Source organism: Bos grunniens, chromosome 2 (assembly GCF_055505025.1).
Source record: "Bos grunniens cultivar Pamir isolate PY7600 chromosome 2, Bosgru_T2T1.0, whole genome shotgun sequence".
In the NCBI taxonomy this organism is placed as follows: domain Eukaryota; kingdom Metazoa; phylum Chordata; class Mammalia; order Artiodactyla; family Bovidae; genus Bos; species Bos grunniens.
In genome coordinates this window covers 6,045,255-6,067,936 of record NC_141166.1, presented here as the reverse complement: position 1 = coordinate 6,067,936, position 22,682 = coordinate 6,045,255, and the positions used below count along the sequence as shown (strand labels likewise).

Genomic DNA, 22,682 nt, shown 5'->3' with positions numbered 1-22,682 from the left:
CCCCAGGAGGAGATGCTCTGCACGAGCAGGGCCCGCCCTTATTTCGCTCTCTCTGCAGCCCCCTTTGGGGCAGTCCCGGGCGGAGCCAGGCGCAGAGGGGACAGCGACCAGAGCCCCTCCCATCCTCGCAAACCTCTGTCCTTACCTGGCCTAGGTGCGCGGCTCCCGGCTGCGCCTGCCCCAGGCATCACCAGCCGATTCTGGAGAATATGTGTGCCGAGTGGAGAACGATTCAGGCCCCAAGGAGGCCTCCATCATCGTCTCTGTCCTCCACAGCCGCCATCCAGGCCCCGGCTACACCCCAGGTGAGGAGCCAGAGGGGCTGGGCGAGGGCTGAGCCCTCCGGCCTCCCCTGTATTCCCGAGGATGGCGCCCCGGGGTCTCTTCGGTGCTATCCACACAGGAAGAGGCGCTCCTGGCAGGCTCCAATCCCCTCCTTCCCCGTGAGGAGAGATGAGGGGTCTGAGGGTGGAGACAGGTTGACCTGACTTACAGAGACCCCCATGGGGAGGGTACTGTTTCCGGAATTCGTCAGGAAGCAGCAGTCAGGGTTGAGCTCTGAGCTGGGAGTCAGGTTGACCTGCGCTCAAGTCCTGGCAGTCCTGGTTCAGCCAGCCTTGGACTGGTTATTGTACCTCTGGGGTACAATAACCTCACGTGTGAAATGGGGACAGCATCCCCTAGTGTACTGCGGATGCACAGCACACACTCTGAAGAAAGGGGCTGGGGAGTGATCGTCGGCATCCTGTGGCCCGCCCCACCCCAAGGTGCTAAAGGACTCTGGTTCTCTGCGAGCCAGAGCAGCTCGTCACGGGTCAAGGTCTAGGTGGGCAGGCAGATGGGCCTGGAACGGCAGGTTGAAGGTCAGAGAGGGGAAAAAAGGGTCCAGCTGGCCCCGCCAGTGTGGTCCCAGCCCCCAGGGCTCCCATCCGTCCTCCCGAGCTCAGGCCTGGTCAGACCCCAGGGCTGCAGGGTGGGGAGTGGGGAGCTCAGGAGCCCTGGCCACTGACCAGCTCCTCTGCGCCCCAGCTCCCGGTGGAGCCCCAGCTCCAGGCGGTACCCAGCCCGTCCGCATCGAGCCCTCCTCCTCTCACGTGGCCGAAGGGCAGACCCTGGATCTGAACTGCGTGGTCCCCGGGCAGGCCCACGCCCAGGTCACGTGGTACAAACGTGGCGGCAGCCTCCCCGCGCGGCACCAGGTAGAGCAGCCCACCGCACCCCTCCCCCGGCCCAGGGCCAGCCTGCAGGAGGGGCTGCACGGAGCAGCTCCAGCCCCCTCCTGACCCTCCCCGGTTGCGTTCAGACCCACGGCTCGCTGCTGCGGCTGCACCAGGTGTCCCCAGCCGACTCGGGAGAGTATGTGTGCCGCGTGGTCCTGGGCTCTGGGCCCCTCGAGACTTCCGTCCTGGTCTCCATCGAGGCCTCTGACGCCGGCACCATCCCTGGTGAGTGGACAGTCAGTGACAGGCTGGCAGGGGCCCGAGGGCCTTCCCGAGGGCTCGTGACTCCTGTTGCTGACGTGGAGATCAGGGCTGGGAGGCCCACGCCGGCGCTGGCCACAGGGCCCGGCCCAGGTGGCCTCCGCGTTCCTGAATAACCCGCCATCTTCGCATCGCTGTTCCATCTGGCCCACTTACGCGCCTTCCCGCCCCTGCCTCTCTCCCAGCCTCAGTTATCCTCATCCCTCCCTCCCTCTTCCTCACACCCCTCTGCAAGCCTGGGCTCCTGCTCCAGCCCCCTCCCCAAGGCTGCTCTGCTGAGGACCTCAAGCCCAGGAGGCCTCTAACTCTAAACCCACCAGGCCGAGCCAGCTCCAGGGTGGGCAGTTCTGGCCGTCTCCCCTGGGAGGCATCTATGACCCATCCCCTCTCCCCGCAGCCCCGGGACCCGTCCCTCCCGTCAGGATCGAGTCCTCGTCCCCCACAGTGGCCGAGGGGCAGACCCTGGACCTGAACTGCGTGGTGGCAGGCCAGGCCCACGCCCCGGTCACGTGGTACAAACGTGGGGGCACCCTTCCTGCCCGGCACCAGGTACCCGGGGGCAGAAAGGTGGGAGGTGGCCAGCCAGGGCTACACAGCAGACCACAGGGCGCAGAGGGAGCTGAGCTCGGAGGAACAGGGTATGGGGCGCCCGCCGGGCTCTGGGAAGCACCCCGCTCACACCCCTGCCCGCGTCTGTCCAGGTGCGTGGCTCCCGCTTGTACATCTTCCAGGCCTCCCCAGCGGACGCAGGCGAGTATGTCTGCAGGGCCAGCAACGGCGTGGAGGCCTCCATCACAGTCACAGTCACCAAGACCCAGGGCGCCAACTTCGCCTACCGTGAGTGGGGCCAGCCGGCCTGGGCTTGGAGGGAAAAGGGGAAAGGCCGGGGCCGCTGCAGAGGCCTGACTGACCGAGTGACCATCTCCTCCCCCAGCTCCTGGTGGCACCCAGCCCGTCCGCATCGAGCCCTCTTCCTCCCATGTGGCTGAAGGGCAGACCCTGGATCTGAACTGTGTGGTCCCCGGGCAGCCCCACGCCCAGGTCACGTGGCACAAGCGTGGGGGCAGCCTGCCCGCCCGGCACCAGGTACGGGACTGGAGGAGGGACAGGCCAAGGAGGGGACGGGAGGGAGGCCCCTGGGAAGGGGAGGTCAGGGGTGGGAGAGCAGGAGGCTCCTCTGAGGCGGAGAGGCCCTGGACCCCTCTGTGCAGGTGTGTGATGCGATGCTCAGAGCCCAGACGCTCTGACCGGTCAGCCCAAGTGGAGTGTGACTGCCGCTTCCCCCACCTAGTCGTTTGGGCAAATCACTCAATCTCTCTGTAGCGTATTTTCAGCATCTGTAAAACGGTAACGATCATACTAACCTTACAGAATTATCTTAAGGATGAAGGGAACTAATTTGCATGCAGTGCTCAGAGTTCTGGCTCACTGGAAGTGCTAGAGCTGTATTAGTGTCACGTCAGTAGCTGTTAGTATTGATATATTCTGTAGCATTTAGGATGCCACTGATTGTAAGATGCACTGTTACTTTATGTACCTCTGAGGTAAAAAAAGAAGAAGAAAACCCTGCCGTTTGTAATTCGCTATTAGATGCATATTGATTTCAGAGGCGTTTAAAAGTGTGTCTAGGGAATTCCCTGCCTGTGCAGTGGTTAGGACTCTGTGTTTTCACTGCCAAGGGCCTGGTTTCAGTCCCTGGTTGGAGAGCTGGGATTCCATAGGCCACACAGTGACACCCAAAAATAATAATAAAGCAAAAGTAATATGCATGTTACCAGCTCCATCCTATTTTTTTTTTATTTTAAATGTGTCCAGAAGTTGATGGAGTGTGGTGTTAGTGTTTGCTCAGTTCCCCATGGCTTCTCCTGACCACCCCTGGTCCTGGGATGAGACAGCCACTTCTCCACCTCTGAGCAGAATGGAGTTAAAAGTCAGTTCTCAGGCTCAGAGTGAGGCAGGGCGGCAGGTGATCAGTGCGAGGGTCCCGAGAGGGCCCCCTCTGACCCCACCTCCATTCTGGCCAGACCCACGGCTCCCTGCTGAGACTGTACCAGGTGTCTCCGGCCGACTCGGGCGAGTACGTGTGCCGAGTGGTGGGCGGTTCAGTGCCCCTGGAGTCCTCTGTCCTGGTCAGCATTGAGCCTGTAGACTCTGTGCCTGGTGAGTGATGGGGGTTCGGGGGGGAGGCTCCCCACTCCAGCAAAGGCAGGACCCCAGAAACCAGCAGACCCTACCTCCACTCACACCCTCCCCTCCCCGCCTCCTCCCAGCTGGGGATTCACTCTCTGCCCTCTGTCCCCAGCGCTGGGGGTCACCCCCCCGGTCCGGATCGAGTCATCCTCCTCACACGTGGCTGAAGGACAGACGCTGGATCTGAACTGCCTGGTTTCTGGGCAGCCCCACGCCCAGGTCACGTGGCACAAGCGTGGGGGCAGCCTGCCCACCCGGCACCAGGTAGGAGGCAGGGAGCTAAGCGGGGAGGGGGCCTGAAGGACCCTCGAGACTGCGGAGTGAGGAGCTTTGAGTTCGGATATTGCTCTGCCATCTTGCCTGGCCAGTCCTTTGACTTCCCTAAGACTCAGTGTCCTCATCTGTCAAATGGGCTCACACTGCCTAGCTCACCTGCTCCATAGTGAAAGTGAACTTTCAAGTCACTCAGTCGTGTCCGACTGTTTGCGACCCCATGGGCTTTATAGTCCATGGAATTCTCCAGGCCAAAATACTGGAGTGGGTAGCCTTTCCCTTCTCCAGGAGATCTTCCCAACCCAGGGATTGAACCCAGGTCTCCCTGCATTGCAGGCAGATTCTTTACCAGCTGAGCCACAAGGGAAGCCCAAGAATACTAGAGTGGGTAACCTATCCCTTCTCCAGCGGATCTTCCCAACCCAGGAATCAAACTGGGGTCTCCTGCATTGCAGGTGGATTCTTTACCAACTCAACTATTAGGGAATCCACCTGCTCCATCGGACATCCACAAATGCTGAGCCTCTACTTCCTCCCACTAGACCCAGTCCCAAAACCCCGTCAAAGGAGCTGAAGGGTCCTGAGTGCTGGTTCTCCCTGGAAGAGCTTCCCTCAGGCTCTTTCAGGCTGGGTGGGGGCGGCCAGGGAAGGGGGCCTGAATCCCAAAACCCCGTCAAAGGAGCTGAAGGGTCCTGAGTGCTGGTTCTCCCTGGAAGAGCTTCCCTCAGGCTCTTTCAGGCTGGGCGGGGGTGGCCAGGGAAGGGAGCCTGAATCCCAAAACCCCGTCAAAGGAGCTGAAGGGTCCTGAGTGCTGGTTCTCCCTGGAAGAGCTTCCCTCAGGCTCTTTCAGGCTGGGTGGGGGCAGCCAGGGAAGGGGGCCTGAACCGTGAGCCCCAGCACAGCTCTGAGCCCGCCTGGCTCCCAGGTTCACGGCTCCAGGCTGCGGCTGCCCCAGATGACTCCGGCGGACTCCGGGGAGTACGTGTGCCGCGTGGTCAGCGGCTCAGGCACCCAGGAGGCCTCGGTCCTCGTCACCATCCAGCAGCGCCGTGGCCCCACCCGCTGTGAGTGTCCCAGGGTCGCCGCAGACGGGCTGGGAGGGGCCACTCCACCCTCGCTGGCCCCCACACCCTGACCCCCCTCTCTCCCCGCTCCCAGACCAGAACGTGGTGTACCCTGTCCGCATCGAGTCCTCCTCTGACTCCCTGGCCAACGGGCGCACCCTGGACCTTAACTGCCTGGTGGCCAGCCAAGCCCCCCATACCATCACCTGGTACAAGCGTGGAGGCAGCCTCCCCAGCCGGCACCAGGTATGGAGCCAGCGAGCAGGGAGGGTGCACGCCAGGGGGCGTGGCTGGCCCCCGTGGGAACCGGGAGGAGCTCCTCGCAGCCCTCCTCTGTGCTCATTCAGTCATTCAACACACAAAGAGCATTCTTGCCAGAGGGGTCCTGGCCAGTGCTGGGGACACCGAGAGGAGTCCCACTGGCCCGCGTGGGTCCAGCACAGAACATTCTGTGATTCGCTCACTCCTGGCCCTTCCCCGAGAACCTGCTCCAGGCCACGTCCCACTCCCGCCACTGAGAATTCTAAGGGGATGAGACCAGGCATGCCCGCGGTAGCTCAAAGACTAATGGGCAAGGCAGGTGTGCCGTGTGACAGCCCTGTAGAAAGAGTCCCCACGGAGGGCCTCGGCGGGCTTGCTGGAGGGGTGACGGCTGAGAAAGAGCGCAAAGGCTGGAGGCACCCTGCACCCAGCCCAGAAGCTCAGAAAGGCCATTGACGGAGTTCAGGAGGAGACCAGGATGGGGGCAGGGCCCCCCCAACCCTCCCCAAAGCAAGGCAGCAAGGATGCCAGAGTCTGGGAGAGGTGGAGGGGCCGCGCCCCCACCCACTGACACCTGCTCCGCCTTAGATCGTGGGCTCCAGGCTTCGGATCCCCCAGGTGACACCCGCAGACTCGGGTGAGTACGTGTGCCATGTCAGTAACGGTGCCGGCTCCCAGGAGACCTCACTCATCGTCACCATCCAGGGCAGTGACTCCTCCCACGGTGAGCACTGCCGAGGGCAGGGGGTCAGGCGAGTGGGTGCCGGGGGAGGTAGTGAGGTCCTGGCACTGGTCACTGCCGTCTAACTCCGGCTGTCTGGCCCATTCTCTCGGTCCCCAGTGCCCAGTGTCTCCCCACCGATCAGGATTGAGTCCTCGTCCCCCACGGTGGTCGAAGGGCAGACCCTGGATCTGAACTGCGTGGTTGCTGGGCAGCCCCAGGCCACCATCACGTGGTACAAGCGTGGGGGCAGCCTTCCTGCTCGACACCAGGTATGGAGCGGAGCCCGGCCATGGGGTGGGCACCTCAGGGACAGCCCCCAGGGCAAGCGGCCCGAAGCGTTAGCTGCTGGTCCTTCCTCCTGCTGAGACAAGACAGAGGGCGGCCTCAGCCGGTCTGATGGAGGAGGCCTGATCCAGCCAGTGACCCCTCAGCCCCTCAACCCCCTCCATCTCTGCACCCCCAGGCCCACGGCTCCCGCCTAAGGCTGCACCAGATGTCCGTGGCAGATTCAGGCGAGTATGTGTGCCGGGCCAACAACAACATCGATGCCCTGGAGGCCTCCATCGTGGTCTCAGTCACCCCCGGCACTGGTGGCCCCTCTGGTGAGTCCAGTGAGTGACCCAGGAAGGGAGTGGGAGATGCTGGTACCTGTGTTTCCTGGGGAAGAAGGGCTCTGTAGTCAGGGCACTCAGACGAGGTGGTGGGCCAGGACGAGGGTTCCCCAGAAAGAAGCCTGGGTTCACACCCTGCCAGCGCCACTAAGGACCTTGAGGGAGAGACTCCCCTCTCGGCTTCGGTACCATCGTCAGTGAAACGGGGACATGGGTCCTTTCAGCCTCAGAGAGCTGTCCCGTACAGTGGCCACTAGCCACGCTTGGCCTTCATGTTTCAATAACCAAGTGCACAGGAGCTGCGCTAGCTGGTAGCTGCTACTGCGTCAGTGTGGGTGGTAAACGCGCCCATCATCGCAGGAAGTCGGTGAATTTTGTGAGGCTGACATGAGTTGGTAATGCACAGAAAGCACTTAAAACAGTGCCTGGCATCCTGTAATAAGTGTTAGCGTTCCTACCTGGGGGGCAGTGGGAATTTCTGCAGTTGAGGCTCCCAAATGACTTAGGACCAAAGCCCCGGCTCTCTGTCTCTGTGCCCCCAGGCCCCAGCGGGACCATGCCCATCAGGATCGAGTCGTCGTCTTCCCACGTGGCCGAAGGGCAGACCCTGGATCTGAACTGCGTGGTCCCCGGCCAGGCCCATGCACAGGTCACGTGGCACAGGCGTGGAGGCAGCCTCCCGGCTCACCACCAGGTTGGGGCGTGAGCGCGGGGCAGGACCTAGTAGGAGGGCTGCTGGATGTGGACGCCCCGGCTTGGGGCCTGTCCTTCACGCCCTGCCCGGGAGGGAGACCTGGGAGCCCCCAGTGGGACATGGGACCTGCCTGGGTCAGAGGCTGAGCCCCGGGCCCCGGCCTCCAAGGGCTGATCCTCCACGCCGCCTCACTTCTGCTTCTCTCCCGTGCCGTGCCCCTCAGACCCACGGCTCACGGCTGCGGCTGCACCGGGTGTCCCCGGCCGACTCGGGCGAGTACGTGTGCCGCGTGGCCCTCGGCTCTGGGCCCCTGGAGGCCTCCGTCCTGGTCACCATTGAAGCTTCCGGCTCTGGCACCGTTGTCGTCCCCGGTGAGGATCCCTGCAGTGGGGCTGGGAGGCTGGAGGAGGGAGGTGAGGAGGGGACCAAGGTCGGGAGCCAGAGCGAACGGGTTTTGTCCCCAGGGGCCCGAGAACACGGAGCCAAGAGTCTGGCTTGTGGGGCTTGAGCCCCCAGCACTCTGTCCATACTCTGAAATGTTACACGAGCCACTCCTGTGTGTCCCTTTCTGCATCTGGTCTAGTGGGGCTGGTAGAGCCCTTGCAACCATGACACAGGTTCCTTAAAAGGCTGCAACTTGCACCTCTGGGGTCAGAGAGGGTGATTTTCAGTGGTACCCTGATAAACACCTTTTATATCGATGGTGGTATACTGGACAAAAACAACAACAAGTCAGACCTGTCATAATTGCATGGAAATCATTGCCTATAATGGGGCTGTGTATTTAAGGGTCATCTTCAGTGACTCACTTAAAAAGGAAAATGGAAAGGAATTAACAGCACAGGCAGCGTGTGGCTGTAAGAGGATTCATGATAATAGTACCTGAGCTGCTGAGTAATGAGCATGATACACACTTATTAGGTGGTGGGCCCTGGTATATTTACACATAGGAACTCATTTCACCCTCACAGTAAGCGTTTGCGGTTGGTATGATGGTTCTCTCTTTTACAGATGGGGAAACTGACGCATGGAAAGGTTTTTTTTGTTTGTTTGTTTGTTCATTTAGTTTAGTTTTTTTTTAATAGCTTTCCAAAGGTTCTACAACTGATAAATGGCAGGGCTTGGTTTTGAACTCAGGCAGTGTGGCCCCAGAGCCTGGTTCTTAGCCACATACTATGCAAGTCCGGGAAACATTAGTGATCCGTGTGGAGGGCCCCGGCCCTGAGCCCCAGCCGCCCGCGATGATGTGAGCTCAGGAGATGGTGGGCCATCGTCTAGAGAATGAGGCGCCTCTGTGCCTCTGGCTAACCCAGCTGTTCCAGGCCTCAGAGGAACGGGAAGGGGGCAATCAGGACTGTCGTCGAGTAGCCTCTGAACACCTGGGCACCAGGGGCAGGGGCTGAGGGTGCACGGAGCCCCAGCTCACTGACTTCTCCCTGTGGGCCAGCCCCGGGCGGAGCTCCACCCATCCGCATCGAGACCTCCTCCTCCCACGTGGCCGAAGGGCAGACCCTGGATCTGAAATGCGTGGTGCCCGGCCAGGCCCATGCTCAGGTCACCTGGCACAGGCGTGGAGGCAGCCTCCCTGCTCGGCACCAGGTATGGAGTCTGAAGAAAGCAGGGTGCGGGCACCCCCTCCCCACTCCCCCTGCCCAGGAGGGAAGGTGGCCCCAGCACATTCAAGGCTTCAGGAGAAATGGCAGAAGGTCACTGGGGGTCAGGGGGTCAAGGGCAAGCTGGACATGGTTGGGCTAAACCCTTCATATCAAGGGCTGCCCAGAACCTTGGCATGAATTAGGAAAGGACACCTCTTGAACTTCCCCAGTGGTTAAGACTCCAATGCAGGGGGAATGGGTTCAATCCCTGGCTGGGGAACTAAGATCCAACATGCTACAGAGTACAGCCAAAAATTAAAAAAACAAACAAACAAAAAAACAGAAAAGAACACTCTTACTCACGACACTGCTTGCTCCTGCCAGGAAAAATGTAACAGAAAACATCCTCTGCAGTGTCTAATGTCAGAAGGGGGTCGCCTTTGGCAGGAGACCGCCTCCGCAGTGGCCCGTGACGGTTCTGCGGGACGGGTGTCAGGGCTGGGGCAACTGAAAAACTTGGCCACCGGCCTCCACCCCCCGCCAAGTTCACTCTCCCCACCCTGGCCAGGTCCACGGCCCACTGCTGAGGCTGAACCACGTGTCCCCCGCCGACTCTGGCGAATACTCCTGCCAAGTGTCCAGCAGCTCGGGCACCCTGGAGGCTTCCGTCCTGGTCACAATCGAGGCTTCCAGCCCACGTCCCATTCCTGGTGAGCGACAAGAGCCGCGGGTGGTGCTGGGGCGCAGGCTTGGGGCCCCTTCCTGGCCTTGTTCCTCCTGCTCTCCCGCAGGGCTCTAGCCCTTGGCTGCAGGAAGGTCCCCAACCACTGGGGACCAAGGTCTCACGTGGCACCCCAGCCCCCAGGGGACCGAGACTCTTCTTAAGTCAGCGGCACTCAGCCATGTCAGCTGCTCTGAAGCCAGCGCACCTCCAAGGAGCACCGGCTGGCGCTCACTGCCCCCCGCCTTCGGCATCTGCCTGCACCCCCAGAGCCTTGGCTTTCTCACCCACCACCCGTTGTGTCCACAGCCCCAGGACTCGCCCAGCCCATCCACATCGAGGCCTCCTCCTCCCACGTGACCGAAGGGCAGACCGTCGATCTGAACTGCGTGGTCCCCGGGCAGGCCCACGCCCAGGTCACCTGGCACAAGCGTGGGGGCAGCCTGCCCGCCCGGCACCAGGTACGGGGGCCCTGGATGGGGAGGAATCCAGAGCGGGCCAGGTCTGACCTGCGGTTACCTTCTGCCTCCTCGACCTTCTCCATACAAACCCCGGCCTGCTTGGGGACCCCAGGGGATCAAATGCTTTCCTGCAAGGAGTTATCACCAGCCGGAGAGTCAAGAGACCTGGGTTCTTCTCCTGGCTCTGCTGCTGAATCATCTCCTGAGCCAGTTTCCCCCTCTACAAAGGGGATATGTTGGGCTTGTAGGTGTCTGTGAACCACCCTCCCCTCTCCAGCTGGAGCTCTGAGCTCCTGAGACCCAAGGGAGAACTCTTTACACACTGGCACAGCTGGGCTCGGGGGCTTGCCCTGCCCCAAGTGCTTTGGCATGACGGCCACCCCTCATCATTCCGACAGACCCACGGCTCCCGGCTACGGCTCCACCACGTCTCCCAGTCTGACTCTGGAGAATACGTGTGCCGCGTGGTTGGCGGCTCAGGGTCCGAGCAGGAAGCCTCCTTCACCATCACTGTCCCACCCAGCGCGGGGTCCTCCTACCGTGAGTGAGGCAGACACCATGGGCCAGGGGAGGCGGGGAGACCCTGGAACCCACACAGCCCTGCCCAGCCCAGCCCTCTGCCCCCCAGGTCTTAGGAGCCCTGTGATCTCCATTGACCCGCCCAGCAGCACGGTGCAGCAGGGCCAAGATGCCAGCTTCAAGTGCCTCGTCCATGATGGGGCAGCCCCCATCAGCCTTGAGTGGAAGACTCGGAACCAGGAGCTGGAGGGTGAGCTGGACCGGGTGCAGGGGGGGCTGGAGATGGGTACGAATGCACGATGACCACCACTGGAGGCTGGGTGGAGGGGACCCTGGCACCAAACTCACCGTGTGACCCTGGGTAAAGCCCTTCTCCCTGGGGTCTGGGTGTCCCAATGTGGATGGGGACAGGGCCGGACCCAGAAGTGTCTCCATCTTCATTGGCCATGCCTGGGACCTCGTGAGCTGGATACACCCAGACCAGAGGGGTTGGGGCACGGGGCGCTGGTGCGCCTCCTGGCAGCTCCCAAGCAGGAGGACACCCTCACTGACCGTACCCTCCCTGATGCCAGACAACGTCCGCATCAGCCCCAATGGCTCCATCATCACTATCATGGGCGCCCGGCCCAGCAACCACGGTGCCTACCGCTGCGTGGCTTCCAATGCCTACGGCGTGGCCCAGAGTGTTGTGAACCTCAGCGTGCATGGTGAGGGCCTTCGACCCCGCAGGCTCTGCCTTCCTGTTTCCAGCCCCAATTCCCACCTCTGCCCCTCGCCTCTCTCTTGGGCATTCTCCTTCTCTGAGCCTCGGTCCCTACGTGGGTTCAGTGGGGGGACCAGTGCCCACTGGCAGCTGCCGACAAGGGGGCTGTGACAGGGCACGTGATCGGCAGGGCCCCGCGTGTGTATCAGCCGTGCCCCTCCCCTGGACAGGGCCCCCTGTGGTGTCCGTGCTCCCCGAGGGCCCTGTGCGGGTGAAGCTGGGGAAGGACGTCACCCTGGAGTGTGTCAGTTCCGGGGAGCCCCGATCTTCTGCTCGCTGGACCCGGATCGGTGCCCCCACCCACTTGGAGCAGCGGGCGCATGGGCTCCTGGACAGCCACACAGTACTGCAGGTGAGGCCAGGGAGGTCTCATCTCTGGATCTGAGGCCCAGTCAGAGCCCATCCTTGAGCAGATACTTGGAGGAGAGAGTGGTGGGTCACCAGATGGGTGATGAATTGATGGAGAAGGGGAGGGTTAGGCGGATGATGGGTAGATTGGAAGACAGTCAGGAAGAAAGAAGGAAAGTGGAGAAAAGGGAAGGAGGAAAGAACGGATTGAAGGATGAGTGGTGGGGTGGGTCAGTGGATGGATAGATGGGTGGGTGGATGGATGGATGGGTCGGTGGATGGGTAGATGGATGGATGGGTGAGTAGATGGATGGATAGATGGATGGGTGGGTGGGTAAGTAGGTGGATGGATGAGTGGGTAGATGGGTGAGTGGGTGGGTAGGTAGATGGGTGGATGAGTGGATAGATGGATGGGAGGGTAGATGGGTGGATGGTATATGGATGGATGAACAGAGGGGTGGGGTGACTGGATAGACAAGTAAATGCGTGGACTGGTGGGACGTCTTGAGTGTGAGCCCTCAAGTAGCCAGTCAAATAGGAAAGCTAAAAACAGATGAACAAGTAGAGGAAAGAGTTTAAAACCAAGCCAAAAGCTAGGGGCTGCCGCCAAGGTACCCCCCTCAAGGGTCCCCTAACCAAGACCCTTGCTTCTTCCAGATTTCATCAGCTAAACCGTCAGATGCGGGCACCTACGTCTGCCTAGCTCAGAACGCACTGGGCACGGCGCAGAAGCGAGTGGAAGTGATTGTAGACACGGGTGCCGTGGCCCCGGGGGCCCCCCAGGTCCAGGTGGAAGAAGTCGAGCTGACCGTGGAAGCCGGACACACAGCCACCCTGCGCTGTTCAGCCACAGGTGCAGACGGGCACGGGCCCACGGGTGGGCGGGGGCGCGGGCCCGGAATTTAGACATCTTTGGAGACCCAAAGACGGTGTCATGCCCAGGGAGGGGGCAGTCACCCAGCGATGGCTGAGGGGCCCGCTTAGTGGCCCCCATGAAGGAGCAAGCTCACCCAGGTCCCTTCCTGACCATGCCGCCCCCCAGCCAATCCTGGGGGACAGCCCAGACCAACCTCTGCCGCTCCACTCTGCAGGCAGCCCCAAGCCCACCATCCACTGGTCCAAGCTGCGCTCCCCACTGCCCTGGCAGCACCGGCTGGAAGGCAACACGCTCATCATCCCGCGGGTGGCCCAGCAGGACTCGGGCCAGTACATCTGCAACGCCTCCAGCCCGGCCGGGCACGCAGAGGCCACCGTCGTCCTGCACGTAGAGAGTAAGGCCCTGGCCCGCCCTCCCCAGGCTACCGTCTCTGCACCGCATGGAGGTCCAAGCGCCCCTCACCACCCCCAGCCAGGCTCCACATCCGTCCCAGATGGAACCCCAGGAGCCCCATCTGGAGGGTCGCAGGCCCCTCAGGCCCCGGGAGCCTGCCCTCCCCTAGCACGCATATGCCTGCCTGGGACCTGGCCCGCCCTCATCCGCAGTCCCCGGAGCTCAGCATCCTTCGGCTTCGCCGGTCCCTTTGGCCAGTTGCTGGGGCCCAGCGCCAGCTGCCGCCCTGACCTCTGTGTCTCCCCCACCCCCGACCCCAGGCCCGCCCTACGCCACCACCGTCCCGGAGCACGCCTCGGTGCGAGCCGGGGAGGCCGTGCAGCTGCAGTGCCTGGCTCACGGGACGCCCCCGCTGACCTTCCAGTGGAGCCGCGTGGGTGGCCACCTCCCGGCGGGGGCCACCGCCAGGAACGAGCTGCTGCTGTTCGAGGCCGCAGCCCCCGAGGACTCGGGCCGCTACCGCTGCCAGGTCACCAACAGGGTGGGCTTGGCCGAGGCCTTCGCCCAGGTGCTCGTCCGAGGTGAGCGGCCGCGGCTCGGGCTGGGCAGGACGGGGGTCCGTTTTTCCTCTAGGCGCTCGTCTGAGCCCTTCACTTGCCCCATAGCTGGCGCTTCACTTGGGGCACAGAGCGCTCCCTTGATTACTCTAGCGGGAACTCCTGCCTTTCCCCTGTTCCCCAAGGCCCGAGGCAGGCCTGCCTCCTCCAGAAAGACCCGCCTCACTGTTCTCAGCACCTGTAGCTCTCACCGCTGTGTCCCCCGCCCCGCTCCTGGACATTGACCTCACACTGCCAGAGGCTATGTTTACATAAGTACCCCAGCCTGCCTCACCTGCCGGACTGGACAATCAGGGCAGGGCCTGAATCTGGACCTAGCAGCTCCGGGCTTGTCCACCCACAGCAAGAACGGGCTGTGTAAATGCCAGACGGTGACCACAAGGAGTGTGTGCTGGGGCAGCACCCCAGCTGCCCAGGCTCTCAGCAGGTTTCCAGGGAATCCAGCGTCTCCGTGGTCTCCTCGGGAGCTCCAGGCCAGAGTCAGCCCGGGTCCTGGGTTCAATGCCCCAGCTCCGTGGCTTGATGCCTGTGCGACCTTGGCCAAGTCAGTGGATCTCAAGCTTCATTGTTTTCATCCTGTCGAGTAGAGAGGACGAGGCTAGCACAAAGGCTGACTTAGAAAGATACATGTATGTAGAGCCTGGAGCAGGTAGTGGGCGCTTGGTAAATGGTGGTAATATGCATTTGACCCACTCACCTACCCGGACAGGTAGGTGCCCTCACCTGGGATCTTCCTATTTTCTGTAAATTTGTATTCACTTATTGATTGATTGATTGATTTTGGCTGTGATGGGTCTTCACTGCTTTGCAAGGGCCTTCTCAAGTTGCAGAAGTAGGGGCTACTCTCGTGCTGCAGTGACTTCTCTTGTTGCGGAACACAGGCCCTGGGGCACAGGGGCTTTAGACCCTGTGGTCTGCGGGCTGAGCAGTTGCAGCTCCTGGGCTCCAGAGCATAGGCTTCTGTAGTTGTGGTGCCCGGGCTTAGTTGCTCAAGCTTAGATGCTCAAGGAGCATCTTCTTAGATCAGGGATCAAACCCGTGTTCCCCTGCACTGGCAGGCAGATTCCTATCCCCTGCGCCACCAGGGAAGCCCCCTCCTGTTTTAGACTAGGGTCAGAATAGCCTTTGCTGTCCTTCCTTCAAATGTCCGAATCTTTCCAAGACTGAACCCTCCCGAAGTCCAGGAGCCTGTGAAAGCACAGTCCAGCACTTCACAGACTTTTTTTCTTTCATACGCACTTATTTGGCTGCGTTGGGTCTTAACCGCAGCACATAGGACCTTTCATTGCAGTGTGCAGTCGTCTCTCTAGTTGTGACCCAGGCTCTGCAGGTGGGGCTTGCAGGCTTAGCTGTCCTACGGCATGTGGAACCTCAGTTCCCTGACCAGGGGTTGAACGTGCGTCCCTTGCCTTGGGAGGTGGTTTCTTCATTACTGGACCACCAGGGAAGTCCCCACAGACCCTTATATGTGTTGAGTAAATAATTAAACAAGTGAGCAGGTAAATGAATCTGCCAGTAAAAGGTCTTTTTACCCTGGTCAGAGAGGCAAATGGGAGAAGAACGTCCTTTGAATGTTAGGATGGGGGTTCCCGGGTCCTGGCGCCGCATAGGAGATATCACATACACACACACACTCTCACAACCTCGTGCCTGTCCCCGCAGGCCCCTCTGGCTCTCTCCCTGCCACGCCCGCACCAGCAGGATCCGCACCCACAGTCCAGGTCACGCCTCAGCTGGAGACTAAGAGTATAGGGGCCAGCGTGGAGTTCCACTGCGTCGTGCCCAGCGACCCAGGCACCCAGCTCCGCTGGGTCAAGGAAGGGGGTCCGCTGCCTCCCGGCCACAGTGTGCATGATGGGGTGCTCCGGTGAGTGGGGTGGGGTGCCCCACCCCGGGCACACAGCATGCATGGTGGGGTGCTCCAGTGAGTGGGGTGGGGCCCCCCCAGGCACACAGCGTGCATGATGGGGTGCTCCGGTGAGTGGGGTGGGGTGCCCCAGCCCAGGCACACAGTGTGCATGATGGGGTGCTCCGGTGAGTGCGCCCCAGCCCAGGCACACAGTGTGCATGATGGGGTGCTCCGGTGAGTGCGCCCCAGCCCAGGCACACAGTGTGCATGATGGGGTGCTCCGGTGAGTGGGGTGGGCCCCCACCCAGGCAAACACTGGGGCTGTTAGAACCCCTGCCCTACAGGGAGGGCTGAGCGTGCAATGATGGCCTTGAGAAGTCACTTCACCTCCCTGAGCCTCGGGCTGTCTGTCATGCAGTGGGTTATGCGAGACCCCAGAGCACTGAGCACAGCGCTCAGCACAGGGAGGGGCTGCAGTCCTCAGTGGCCCATGTCTTACTGTTGTTAAAGGCAAGTGGAACAGGCTCTGGGGCCAGATACATACACATGGCCCAGACTGCAGCTCTGCTGCCTGACAACTGTGTGACCTTGAGCTCTAGACCAGAAGGTCTTGGTGTGAAATGGGTGTGGCGACATTCACCCTGCCTGCCTGTCTCCCAGGGTTCTGGGGAGACTAGAAATTTACATCCTGTGCTGATCTCTGACAGCTTTTAACTCCTACACAGTTGCCAAATATTCTCAGCAATTGTTTTTATTCATCGATGTCTTATTTGTTTCTTCACAGAATCCAGAACTTGGACCAGAATTGCCAAGGAACCTATGTGTGCCAGGCCCAGGGACCATGGGGGCAAGCCCAGGCCAGTGCCCAGCTGGTTGTCCAAGGTAGGAGGGTGGCTTCAGGCTTCTGCTAAGAGCAGGGGACAGAGATGAAAGGCTTAGGGACCATATTCCCCAAGAAACCCCTTGAGTGAGTGATAGTCACTCTGATGTCCAACTCTTTGCAACCGCATCGACTGTAGCCACCAGGCTCCTTTGTTAATGGAATTTTCCAGGCAAGAATACTGGAGTGGGTTGCCATTTCCTTCTCCAAAGAAACCCCTTGAATGTGTACAAATAAAGAGAATTATTTGACTGTATCTTGCTTAGATCTGGGCTCCCCTGGTGGCTCAGCTGATAAAGAGTCCACCTGCAATGCAGGAGACCTGGGTTCGATTCCTGGGTTGGGAAGATTCCCTGGAGAAGAGAAAGGCGACCCACTCCAGTATTCTGGCCCGGAGAATCCCACGGACTGTATAGTCCAGGGGGTCGCAAAGAGTCGGACACAATGGAGCAACTTTCACTAGCAGAGAGTAAGGGGGCTTATGAATCTTGCAAAAGAGGGCGGGGAGAAGGAAGATGCGCGGAGTTTGTGGGTGCTTAGACAAACCAGTGAAAATGACGGCAGATGCACCCGTGAGGAAGTGAATGAACGAAAGAGCTAACGAGTATGCTGAGAAGTGGGTGCAGGAAAAGGCAAGGGAAATGATGGCGGCCTCGGCTGCAGTGTCCACCTGTCCCGGGGTCATCTGCAGCCTCCCAGAGCCCGGGCCTCAGCCAGCCGTCCTCACCCCATCTACTGCCATCCTCCCCAGCTCTGCCATCCGTACTCATCAACATCCGGACCTCCGTGCAGTCCGTGGTGGTTGGCCACGCCGTGGAGTTTGAGTGCCTGGCCCTGGGGGACCCCAAGCCCCAGGTGACGTGGAGCAAAGTGGGCGGGCGCCTGCGGCCGGGTATCGTGCAGAGCGGAGGCATCGTCAGGATCGCCCGCGTGGAGTTGGCCGACGCCGGGCAGTACCGCTGCACCGCCACCAACGCTGCGGGCACCACTCAGTCACACGTGCTGCTGCTTGTGCAAGGTGAGGGCCAGTGGGGGCCGGGGTGCTCGGCCGTCTCCTGCCCACCCTGCCCTCCTCCTTCTTCCCGCTCGTGCGGGGAGTTTCAGCTCAGTGTGTTTAGGGAGCGGGTTTCCTAACAAGCAGGGCTTCCCTGGTAGCTCAGTTGGTAAAGAATCCCCCTGCAATGCAGGAGACCCTGGTTTGATTCCTGGGTTGGGAAGATCCCCTGGAGAAGGGATAGGCTACCCATTCCAGTGTTCTGGCCTGGAGAATTCCATGGACTGTATGGTCCATGGGGTCACAAAGAGTTGGACACGACTGAGCCACTTTCACTTTTCCTAACAAGCAGGTGCAGCAGGGGATAGACGTGAGTGGTCCTCTGGGGCAGCTGGAACTCGCAGGGAAACCTGTGCCACGGGGCATCAGGAGAAAATCAGACACGTAGTCCTCACCTGAAGGACTGCCTGCTCTGTGAGGAGCGCCTGTAGCCCACACTGATGGCAGAGACAACACAGACACAAAGCAGATATACGAGACAGTAAAACTTGAGGCTTCCCTGGTGGCCCAGTGGTTAAGACTTCATGCTTCCACTACCAGGCGTGAGGGTTCAGTCCACTGGTCAGGGAACTGAGATCTCACATGCCACGTGGCATGGCAAAAAAGATTAAAGATTTTAAAATTAAAGAACTGAAACACGGGCATAGATGATGCCAGGCAGTTATAATCTGTGTGTTCTTCAAAAGCTATTCCTTTTCACCCTAGGCCCTCTGACTCGCCCCCAAACTCACCCCCGCTGCCCTAGTACCCCCTTTTCAGGTCCCTCAAGGGCTGCACAATGTTCCAGCCCGGTGGGTTTTCGAGGTTCAGTCTGTGGAGTCAGTTGGATACGTCCCCAAGCCCTGGCTCTGCCAGGTTCCATCGTTGCAGCCAGGAGTGAACGGCTCCTTTGCCTCCCAGCCGCAGCTCCCTCATCTGTGAAACGGGGAGACAGTGCCTCCCTCCCAGGGAAGGCGTGAGGATTAAACGAGTCAGGCAGTGGCCGCCATCAGGCTGACAGCCTGCGTCCCCCTCCTTCCTCTCAGCCTTGCCCCAGATCTCAACGCCCCCTGAGGTCCGCGTGCCCGCGGGTTCTACAGCTGTCTTCCCTTGCATGGTCTCTGGCTACCCCGCTCCTGAAATCACCTGGAGCAAGGTAACTGCAGGGCAGGGGGCCGGCAGGTCTGCCTGAGTGGCATGTCCCCAGGACCCTCAGGCTTGGCCCAGAGTCCGCGCTCCGGGTCTGAGGGTGGGGGCCTCAGGCTGGGGCTGGGAGGCAGGCCCCACGGAGGTGCCGGCCGCAGCCGGGCTCACAGTGCTGGTGTGTCTGCAGCTGGACGGGAACCTGCCGCCTGACAGCCGCCTAGAGAACCACATGCTGCTGCTGCCCTCGGTCCAGCCCCAGGATGCGGGCACGTACGTCTGCACCGCCACCAACCGCCAGGGCAAGGTCAAGGCCTTCGCCCAGTTGCAGGTGCCAGGTGAGACCACACACCCCCCACCCCCGCTGGGGGAGCGGCCGCACCCTGCCCCCGCCCGGGGGAGTGTGGTCTGGAACTGTGCTTTCTGCCCGCAGAGCGCGTGGTGCCCTACTTCACGCAGACCCCCTACTCCTTCCTGCCGCTGCCCACCATCAAGGACGCCTACAGGAAGTTTGAGATCAAGATCACCTTCCGGCCGGACTCCGCGGATGGTGAGCCGCGGGAGCGGAGCTGACGCTGGGGATCTCTGCAGTCCCTGCCAGCGTGGCACCAGCCCTGGCAGCCGCTGGTCCTCGGACCCCCCTGTCCCGGGGCCCCCAGACCTGCCGGGCCCCCCCGCTCTGGCTCTGTCCTCCGCCTTGCTTCTTCATCCACTCCTCTGAGATGCCTGCACCCAAGCCTCCTGCCTCCAAGTCTGCCATGATGCGACTGCCCCCACCCTCCTGCCCCACCTCCGCTCTGCCTCCCTCCTCCCCCCCTCACCCTTTCCTCCCCTCTCTCTCTCTCTCTCTCTCATCTGTCTCCTCCCTCCTCTTACGGGTCTCTGACTTGCACTATCCAGGCCTTCTTCTCTACTCCGGTGAGTCTCTCTGCCTCCCGCTCCTTCTTCAGATTGACCCTCCCTCATAAGTGGAGCAAGTTCAGCTTCTTTCTAGGGACTCTCAGCAAGGCCCTTCTATCTGAGGTCCTGTCCTGAGAGTGAGACGCCCTGGCTGCGTGGGGTGTGCCCGAGGGAGGGGCGGGCTCCCCAGCTTGGGGTGGGGGCGGTGGGGTGGGGGCGTGGACGGGGAGGCCCTCATACAGCTGTGCCCGCCAGGGATGCTGCTATACAACGGGCAGAAGCAGATCCCAGGGAGCCCTGCCAACCTGGCCAACAGGCAGCCCGACTTCATCTCCTTCGGCCTCGTGGGCGGGAGGCCCGAGTTCCGGTGAGAACCCTCACCCTCCCCATTTATGGGGGCTGGGGGACTAGACTGCAGGACTTTTGATCAGGGGCATTCTGGAAGAAGGAGATGTGGCTGTTATCCCCGATGACCTCCATTCTGCCAGGGTCAGCACAGCCCACTGGCCGGTGGTGGAGGAACCAGCCTCTGACCTGCACAAAACTGCAGCTTGAACACTCAGCGATGCTGAGAGCTACCTTCCAGGGCAAGGCTGTTGGCCAGAACTCCTTCATTCATTCATTTAGCAGTCATTTCTGAATGTGTGCCCGGCACCGATAGAGAGATAAACACAACGGGTCAAATTCTGGTCCTTGTGGGAATGTAATGTCCCGGTTTGGGGACACCAGCCGCAAACTAAGAAGGAAAGAAACGTGATCGCAGAGAGGGTCCTCAGACGAGCAGTGAGGCCACATGCTAGGCTGCAGGGGCCTGGAGCCAGGCACACTTGGAGCCCCAGGGGCGGCTCTGGACAAGCTCCCAGGGAACAGTGTAAGGGGGAGAAGGCTTGGGGAGGGGCAGGGGTGGGGCGGGCGGGGAGGCGGTCAGTGGCGTCGACCCCTTTGCCTGGGGCCCTCCCTACAGACCCCACGTTCTCTCTCTCCTGCCCTGTCCCCTTACCCCTGCCCCGCGGAGCAGGTTTGACGCAGGCTCGGGCATGGCTACCATCCGCCACCCCACGCCGCTGGCCCTGGGCCAGTTCCACACCGTGACCCTACTGCGAAGCCTCACCCAGGGCTCCCTGATCGTGGGCAGCCTGGCGCCGGTCAATGGCACCTCGCAGGTGAGACCCAGCCCCGTCCCCCTAGGCCTGGCCTCTCTCCCACCTCCGCCCAGCCCGGCTGCCACTCCCCATGTCCCCTCTGCCCAGGGCAAGTTCCAGGGCTTGGACCTGAACGAGGAGCTCTACCTGGGTGGCTATCCCGACTACGGCGCCATCCCCAAGGCGGGGCTGAGCAGCGGCTTCATAGGTGAGCCCCCCTGCCCCCCGCCTGCAGCCCTGGCCAGACCTCCCCCCGGGCTGGCCGAGCCAGTGGTCACCCAGGAGGACGTGGTCACCCGGGCCTCCGGGCACCCCCACCTTGGCTCATCCTGTCCGCCCGCCCCACCCCCAGGCTGTGTCCGAGAGCTGCGCATCCAAGGCGAGGAGATCGTCTTCCACGACCTCAACCTCACGGCACATGGCATCTCCCACTGCCCCACCTGCCGGGACCGGCCCTGCCAGGTGACCCTCCAGGCCGCACCCTCCTCCCGGCTGCCCCTAGCCACTGCCCTCGGCCGTGACAGAACCCCGCTCCCGAACCCCGTGGGAAGCAGGGGAAGGCCAGGGTGTCCTTGGCCTGACTTTTGGGGGTTGCCTCGCAGAACGGGGGCCAGTGCCAGGACTCGGAGAGCAGCAGCTACGTGTGTGTGTGCCCAGCTGGCTTCACCGGGAGCCGCTGTGAACACTCACAGGCCCTGCACTGCCACCCAGGTGGGTACCCACCCGCCCCGTTCGTGGCTGCCACGCCAGCCTATTCCCTCTGCCTGTCACTGCGCCTCCATACCCACCCTCAACCACCCCCTGCCCCCCCAGCGGTTGAGTACTCACCATGCTCGTGGGTCCTCCCCCAAGTACTTAGACCTTCCTGGCTTCTGACTTCCATCACTGCTTACACCAATTCCCCTCCGCCTCGCATCTCTGCCACCCAAGGCCTCACCCCGCTCGCTGCACCCAGGCACGGCCCCTGGCCCCCATCACCGCTCCTGGGTATCTACCACCTGTTACCAGGGCACTCACCCCACCCCCCGCCTCCCAGGGACTCCTCACCTCCACACCATAGCGCGGGCGGGTGCAGTCTTCCAGGAACAACACCTGGAGTCACGGGCTCACTCCGCCTTGCTATCCCCCTGGCCTAAGTCCCTTCCCCCTCCCCCGTCTCCCCACGCAGCCCTCCTGGGCTGGCTGGGCTAACCAGCCGAGGCCCTGGCTGCAGTAGGTAGAACCCTGGCATCAGGACCCCTCTCTCTCTCCCTGGACACCTCCATATCCCTCCCACCTCACTGCCCACTGTGTCCCCCACCCCCAGAGGCCTGTGGACCCGACGCCACATGTGTGAACCGGCCCGACGGCCACGGCTACACCTGCCGCTGCCACCTGGGCCGCTCAGGGATGAGGTGTGAGGAAGGTAAGCAGAGCGGGGGCCTGAGACCCCAGGGATCCCAGGGAGGACAGGGGGAGCTGGGCAGGGCACCCTGAGGCCCTGACGGATCCTGTGGATGATGCAGTTATTCCGGAGCCTGAATTCCTTAAGTAAGGGCCCCAGAGAGGAACCCGATCTGATGGGAGACCAGCCTGCTCTGTAGCGCCAGGGGGCAGGGAGTCTCAAGGCCACTGCTGCAGCCACTGCCCAGTGGGTCCCCAGCCTCTGAGACTAGACAGTGGGGGTGAGCAGGGGTCCTGGAGGAAGGCTACCTGCTCGGAGCCCCCCAGGACCTCGGGGTTCCCACTGCCCCAGCTGAGCTGTGGCTGCCGCAGGTGTGACCGTGACCACCCCCTCCCTGTCGGGCACGGACTCCTACCTGGCACTGCCCGCTCTCACCAACACACACCACGAGCTGCGCCTGGACGTGGAGTTTAAGCCGCTGGCGCCCGACGGGGTGCTGCTGTTCAGTGGAGGGAAGAGCGGGCCGGTGGAGGACTTCGTGTCCCTGGCGATGGTCGGCGGCCACCTGGAGTTCCGATACGAGCTGGGCTCGGGTGAGTGCAGATACCAAACACAGACAGGCTGTGGGCACCCGGCTCCATGCCCCACTCCCCGGGCCCTCCGGGGCCCCAAGAGGCAGGAGGAATAAATTCTGAAGTCAGACCAACAGGAGACCCCTGATCTTTGCATCCTTCTCTCCGTCTGACTCGATTCGAGTCC

At 61.7% G+C, this 22,682-nt stretch overlaps 1 protein-coding gene across 7 annotated transcripts in view; it reads left to right on the top strand.

Moving 5' to 3' along the window:
- Positions 1-22,682, top strand: part of HSPG2 (heparan sulfate proteoglycan 2) — a 110,087-nt gene that overhangs the window by 80,582 nt on the left and 6,823 nt on the right. For all 7 annotated transcript variants that reach the window (XR_015137233.1, XM_086327455.1, XM_086327447.1 and 4 more), the window contains 38 exons: positions 155-305; positions 1,030-1,199; positions 1,304-1,445; positions 1,879-2,030; positions 2,183-2,318; positions 2,416-2,567; positions 3,506-3,641; positions 3,784-3,935; positions 4,870-5,008; positions 5,103-5,254; positions 5,858-5,993; positions 6,111-6,262; positions 6,457-6,595; positions 7,147-7,298; positions 7,522-7,669; positions 8,746-8,897; positions 9,462-9,603; positions 9,924-10,075; positions 10,474-10,615; positions 10,704-10,844; positions 11,167-11,301; positions 11,528-11,709; positions 12,363-12,558; positions 12,797-12,976; positions 13,296-13,556; positions 15,255-15,459; positions 16,226-16,323; positions 17,073-17,339; positions 18,401-18,510; positions 18,688-18,835; positions 18,931-19,047; positions 19,653-19,764; positions 20,416-20,560; positions 20,648-20,747; positions 20,892-21,001; positions 21,142-21,250; positions 21,846-21,944; positions 22,295-22,516. Coding sequence is in view for 6 of the 7 variants with exons in the window: in XM_086327455.1 (XP_086183581.1) it covers positions 155-305; positions 1,030-1,199; positions 1,304-1,445; positions 1,879-2,030; positions 2,183-2,318; positions 2,416-2,567; positions 3,506-3,641; positions 3,784-3,935; positions 4,870-5,008; positions 5,103-5,254; positions 5,858-5,993; positions 6,111-6,262; positions 6,457-6,595; positions 7,147-7,298; positions 7,522-7,669; positions 8,746-8,897; positions 9,462-9,603; positions 9,924-10,075; positions 10,474-10,615; positions 10,704-10,844; positions 11,167-11,301; positions 11,528-11,709; positions 12,363-12,558; positions 12,797-12,976; positions 13,296-13,556; positions 15,255-15,459; positions 16,226-16,323; positions 17,073-17,339; positions 18,401-18,510; positions 18,688-18,835; positions 18,931-19,047; positions 19,653-19,764; positions 20,416-20,560; positions 20,648-20,747; positions 20,892-21,001; positions 21,142-21,250; positions 21,846-21,944; positions 22,295-22,516 (5,734 nt within the window). In the remaining variant the exon portion in view is untranslated. The remainder of the gene's footprint in view (positions 1-154; positions 306-1,029; positions 1,200-1,303; positions 1,446-1,878; positions 2,031-2,182; positions 2,319-2,415; positions 2,568-3,505; positions 3,642-3,783; positions 3,936-4,869; positions 5,009-5,102; positions 5,255-5,857; positions 5,994-6,110; positions 6,263-6,456; positions 6,596-7,146; positions 7,299-7,521; positions 7,670-8,745; positions 8,898-9,461; positions 9,604-9,923; positions 10,076-10,473; positions 10,616-10,703; positions 10,845-11,166; positions 11,302-11,527; positions 11,710-12,362; positions 12,559-12,796; positions 12,977-13,295; positions 13,557-15,254; positions 15,460-16,225; positions 16,324-17,072; positions 17,340-18,400; positions 18,511-18,687; positions 18,836-18,930; positions 19,048-19,652; positions 19,765-20,415; positions 20,561-20,647; positions 20,748-20,891; positions 21,002-21,141; positions 21,251-21,845; positions 21,945-22,294; positions 22,517-22,682) is intronic.